This window comes from Oncorhynchus masou, chromosome 6 (genome assembly GCF_036934945.1).
Source record: "Oncorhynchus masou masou isolate Uvic2021 chromosome 6, UVic_Omas_1.1, whole genome shotgun sequence".
In the NCBI taxonomy this organism is placed as follows: Eukaryota; Metazoa; Chordata; class Actinopteri; order Salmoniformes; family Salmonidae; genus Oncorhynchus; species Oncorhynchus masou.
In genome coordinates this window covers 83087907-83093908 of record NC_088217.1, presented here as the reverse complement: position 1 = coordinate 83093908, position 6002 = coordinate 83087907, and the positions used below count along the sequence as shown (strand labels likewise).

Sequence of the window (6002 nt, the reverse complement as noted above, 5' to 3'; positions counted from 1 at the left end):
AGAGCGGAGCAGAACGCGAGAGAGCCAGCGTGGCGGAGTTAAACCCAGGATTCAATACACACACAAACCACCGAGCCGACTGCAAGAGAAAAAACTGTGAAAGCTGTGTGGGAGCACTGTATTTCTAGATTATCTAGACTAGATTATCCAAAATCGAGAGGTAGGTTATTCATAGTGGCAAATGTGAATAGTAAAGTATTTTTCAGACCAAATAAATAGGTGACAAACTGTGTTTTTCCATAGTCCTGGATGGAAGAGTCCCGGACAAGGGAGGAATCCTACAACAAGAATTTGGGTAAATTACGGAATTTCACAAACCTAAAAATGGAAACGATTTAGATGAATAAAATACGATAAAGGTTAACTTGTATTGCGATTTATTTAAATTATTTTTTTTTGTAAAATATAAATACAAATAATAGTGTATTTAATTACAAAGTTTAAACACTTACATTGCCAAAACAAACAAACAAATCAAACACCCCAGTCAGAAAAACAGTTACTGAAATGGTCATCTTATTTACAAGTTCAAGCATGAATCTCACTCTTCAATTGAAATGTCTTGTAGTATCTTACATTTATATTTTTACAAAAAACCCACATCAAATATCTTAATTCCTCATTGTCATAAATAAGATACAAATAAAGCTAGGTTTTTAGGCAATGTTGAAAATAAAATCCCCAAATCTTTGGGATGAGCCATGAGTGCTAAAATGTTTTTGTCACAGTTCACCTCTATATATATATATATATCTGTCAAAGTCCAATGGGTCGGTAAAGCTCAAATCAAGTGCACTGCCATGATCCAAAGTAAAACAATAACCTTTACCTCCCTCTGAGGTCCACATTCAACTCACATTGCTCCTGACCTGTTCACTAGCCTAGTCAACCCAAACAGCGTCAAAACCCACAACCTGACCACAACATGACAACCAAAGCAGCATATATACAGTATGGATATACATACATACATACATACATACATACATACATACATACATACATACATACATACATACATACATATATATATATAAAACAAATCAAATCGGCAGTTAATGTATACATATATAATATATTTATTTAAAAAATGCAGTTTGTGTGGCGCTGGGGTCTGTTTCCTCTTTGAAGGGATACTGTCCAGTATTCAACGTCCAGTCCTCACAGGGCATGGGAACGTACACATGGAGCATGTGTGTGTGTTGGCTACGTCCCAATACTCTCTCCTTCCTCCCAAAGTGTTCACTTCCCTGCACCGATTTGAAAGGAAAGGACTGGTATAAGAAACATGGTGGGAAACTACCACTAGACAAATAACTGCACCAGACTGGTGGGAACTAGTGAAGGAGTGTCCACTTCAGGAGAAAGTAGATCTTATTGAGAGTCACCCTCTGTGTGTGTATCTCAGGGTCACGAGCGGGCTTTAGCTTTGACCCGGGCCCCTTTGGGCTCCCATCGGCTGTCCAAACACTCTAGCGAGGAGCCCAGCAGCGCAGCCAGCTCCGAGCTGGTCTCAACCAGGTCCAGCAGCTCCTTGCTGTCGGGGAGGAAGGCGGCGAGCTCGTCGGGGCACGAGAAGAGCGGCGACAGTGACGCCTGCTTGTAGAACTCTGCCTCGGCAATGGTTGCTACCTCCAGATGGGCGAAGGCTGCCCTGAACGCCCTGGAGGACATTCTGAGTCTCTTCAGGACGTCTGATAGGAGCAGCCAGTTTCTGGGACTGAGGGGGAGGGAGAGAGGGAACGGGTTAGCACGGCTCTACACTTGTGATGTGACACCAGTGACTCCAGCTTTTCAACACTAGCTGTAATTATGGGCTGTAGCACCGTGGTTGGGGTTTTCAATATCTGTCACACACATATAAACACAAAGGCTTTTCTGGGGGCGCTCTGTGAACCCCCCCCCAAAACAAACACACACACACACACGGTAGGGTAGGTGATGAACAACAGGCGCTGTTCAAATCGATAGCACTTGAAATGGTTAGCTGTGTAGCGCTGCGGCTGGGGAGCAGCTGAATGGGGAGAGGAGTATAAATGCAAGCGCTGCCGAGCCTCCGTGTGTGTGTGTGTGTGTGGTGTGTGTGTGTGTGTGTGTGTGTGTGTGTGTGTGTGTGTGTGTGTGTGTGTGTGTGTGTGTGTGGTGTGTGTGTGTGTGTGTGTGTGTGTGTGTGTGAGAGAGAGAGCGCAGGCCAGCCTCACAGCCCAGGAGATCCATTAATACTGCATCAGCCAGAAGAGCAGAGCGATCCGAGAGAGACAAGAGGAGAGAGAGAACGAGAGCAGAGCGAGAGAGAAAGAAAGAGTGGGGGAGGGGAGCTCCGCTGAGAGATGGAGAGAGAAAGAAAGAGTGGGGGAGGGGAGCTCCGCTGAGAGATGGAGAGAGACAAGAGGAGAGAGAGAGCGGTGCTCAGACTGAAGATTACACAGAACAGTGCGCTGCAGCCAAGAGGGAGAGAATGAGAGGGAGGGGAGGAAGAGAGGGTGAGTGACGAGGTCGGGAGGCAAACGGTGTGGGAGGCAATTAGCGCTGTCTGCATGCACACACGTCTCTAGCTAACGTCTCCGGCTAACGGCAGCCTGCCGTGCTGCGTAGCGTCAATCTCCATCTTCTCCTCTATATTTCTCTCCACCATCCTAAAAAACCTCCTCTCTCTGCCATCCTCTCTTTCTCCACCATCCTTCTACCAAATCTCCTCTCTCTCTACCATCCTCTCTTTCTCTACCATCCTTCTACCAAACCTCCTCTCTCTCTACCATCCTTCTACCAAACCTCCTCTCTCTCTACCATCCTCTCTTTCTCCACCATCCTACCAAATCTCCTCTCTTTCTCCACCATCCTTCTACCGAACCTCCTCTCTCTACCATCCTCTCTTTCTCCACCATCCTATCAAACCTCCTCTCTCTACCATCCTCTCTTTCTCCACCATCCTTCTACCAAATCTCTCCTCTCTCTCCACCATCCTACCAAACCTCCTCTCTCTCTACCATCCTCTCTTTCTCTACCATCCTATCAAACCTCTCTCTCGCTCCCTCTCTCTACCATCCTATCAAATCTCCTCTCTCTCTACCATCCTATCAAATTTCCTCTCTACCATCCTTCTATCAAGCCTCCTCTCGCTCTCTCTCTACCATCCGATCAATCCTCCCATCGTTCTCTCTAAAATCCTCCATCCAACCTCCTCTCTGTCTCTTTACCCACCCTCTCTGTTCCTCTCCATCTCTCCAACCCCCTAATGTTTCTCCTCCCTCATATCAGAGCAACCCACAGTATTAAAGAGCTCTGCTTCTACTAGTCGCTCTTCTTCCCTCCACATAAATCATTTCCTCCTGTGGCGAGCCCCCTGGTTAATGACACCCCCCTCCTCCTCCCTCCGCCAGGTCGGTGTGAGTAATGACCCTCCCCCTCCCTCCCCCAGATCGGTGTGACTAATGACCCTCCCTCCCAGGTCGGTGTGACTAATGACTTTATCGATACCCTGATCATAATGATCCCTCCTCTCGTCTGCTTGATAACACACTGGAACGAGGGAGAGGAGGGACGGATGGATGGAGGGAACCCAACATGCAGTGAAGTGTAGGGTTACTGGTGAGAACAACAACACTGCTATAATGTGGCTGGGTAACCGTGACAATACTGTAATGTAATGGGTGGTCACAGGCGGACAGACTAAAGCTCATTATTTTGCTTACTGCAGGACAGAAACCGATTCAAAACTACAGTCAGAACCAGAAGGAAAAATGTTATTTCTGGGGCTCATAATGACACACAGACACTTACCCCTGTGAGAGGGAGAGCTGAATGTTGTAGCAGGGCAGGAGAGGTCGGTCAGAGAACTCAAACTCAAAGCCCTGCCTCGTGTCCTCCTCCTCTCCTGGGCCTGGGGGGTTAGCCAGGATGTCATAGGCTGCTGGGTCCTCACCTGACTCTGCAACACACACACACACACACACACACTGTTACAACACTATTCTGTAGAGATTACCAAACACACACACTGTTACAATACAATTTCAGTGGAGATGACCAAACACACTGTTACAATACTATTCTGTAGAGATGACCAAACACACTGTTACAATACTATTCTGTAGAGATGACCAAACACACTGTTACAATACTATTCTGTAGAGATGACCAAACACACTGTTACAATACTATTCTGTAGAGATGACCAAACACACTGTTACAATACTATTCTGTAGAGATGACCAAACACACACACTGTTACAACACTATTCTGTAGAGATGACCAAACACACACACTGTTACAACACTATTCTGTAGAGATGACCAAACACACTGTTACAATACTATTCTGTAGAGATGACCAAACACACTGTTACAACACTATTCAGTAGAGATGACCAAACACACTGTTACAACACTATTCTGTAGAGATGACCAAACACACTGTTACAACACTATTCTGTAGAGATGACCAAACACACTGTTACAACACTATTCTGAAGAGATGACCAAACACACTGTTACAACACTATTCTGTAGAGATGACCAAACACATTGTTACAACACTATTCTGAAGAGATGACCAAACACACTGTTACAATACTATTCTGTAGAGATGACCAAACACACTGTTACAACACTATTCTGAAGAGGTGACCAAACACACTGTTACAACACTATTCTGAAGAGATGACCAAACACACTGTTACAATACTATTCTGTAGAGATGACCAAACACACTGTTACAACACTATTCTGAAGAGGTGACCAAACACACTGTTACAACACTATTCTGTAGAGAAAGCCAAACACACTGTTACAATACTATTCTGTAGAGATGTCCAAACACACTGTTACAACACTATTCTGAAGAGATGACCAAACACACACACTGTTACAATACTATTCTGTAGAGATGACCAAACACACACACTGTTACAATACTATTCTGTAGAGATGACCAAACACACACACTGTTACAACACTATTCTGTAGAGATGACCAAACACACTGTTACAACACTATTCTGTAGAGATGACCAAACACACTGTTACAACACTATTCAGTAGAGATGACCAAACACACTGTTACAACACTATTCTGTAGAGATGGCCAAACACACTGTTACAATACAATTCTGTAGAGATTTCCAAACACACTGCTACAACACTATTCTGAAGAGATGACCAAACACACTGTTACAACACTATTCTGGAGAGATGACCAAACACACTGTTACAACACTATTCTGTAGAGATGACCAAACACACTGTTAATACTATTCTGTAGAGATGTCCAAACACACTGTTACAATACTATTCTGTAGAGATGACCAAACACACTGTTAATACTATTCTGTAGAGATGACCAAACACACTGTTACAATACTATTCTGTAGAGATGACCAAACACACACACTGTTACAATACTATTCTGTAGAGATGACCAAACACACACTGTTACAATACTATTCTGTAGAGATGACCAAACACACTGTTACAATACTATTCTGTAGAGATGACCAAACACACACACTGTTACAATACTATTCTGTAGAGATGACCAAACACACTGTTACAATACTATTCTGTAGAGATGACCAAACACACTGTTACAATACTATTCTGTAGAGATGACCAAACACACACACTGTTACAATACTATTCTGTAGAGATGACCAAACACACTGTTACAATACTATTCTGTAGAGATGACCAAACACACTGTTACAATACTATTCTGTAGAGATGACCAAACACACACACTGTTACAATACTATTCTGTAGAGATGACCAAACACACTGTTACAATACTATTCTGTAGAGATGACCAAACACACTGTTACAATACTATTCTGTAGAGATGTCCAAACACACACACTGTTACAATACTATTCTGTAGAGATGACCAAACACACTGTTACAATACTATTCTGTAGAGATGACCAAACACACTGTTACAATACTATTCTGTAGAGATGACCAAACACACTGTTACAACACTATTCTGTAGAGATGACCAAACACACTGTT

General features: G+C 43.7%; 1 protein-coding gene across 4 annotated transcripts in view; it reads right to left on the bottom strand.

Moving 5' to 3' along the window:
- Window positions 1-360: 360 nt before the first annotated feature.
- The window catches only part of LOC135542804 (BCL-6 corepressor-like), a 126983-nt gene continuing 121341 nt past the window's right edge, over window positions 361-6002 (bottom strand). For 3 of the 4 annotated variants that reach the window (XM_064970023.1, XM_064970024.1, XM_064970025.1), the window contains 2 exons: window positions 3781-3928; window positions 361-1720 (listed from right to left, as the gene is read on the bottom strand). In XM_064970023.1, coding sequence (XP_064826095.1) covers window positions 1411-1720; window positions 3781-3928 — 458 coding nt within the window. In that variant the 3' untranslated portion in view covers window positions 361-1410. Of the gene's footprint in view, window positions 1721-3780; window positions 3929-6002 lie in introns of those variants that run through there. The other variant, XR_010456136.1, reaches the window with a different exon arrangement.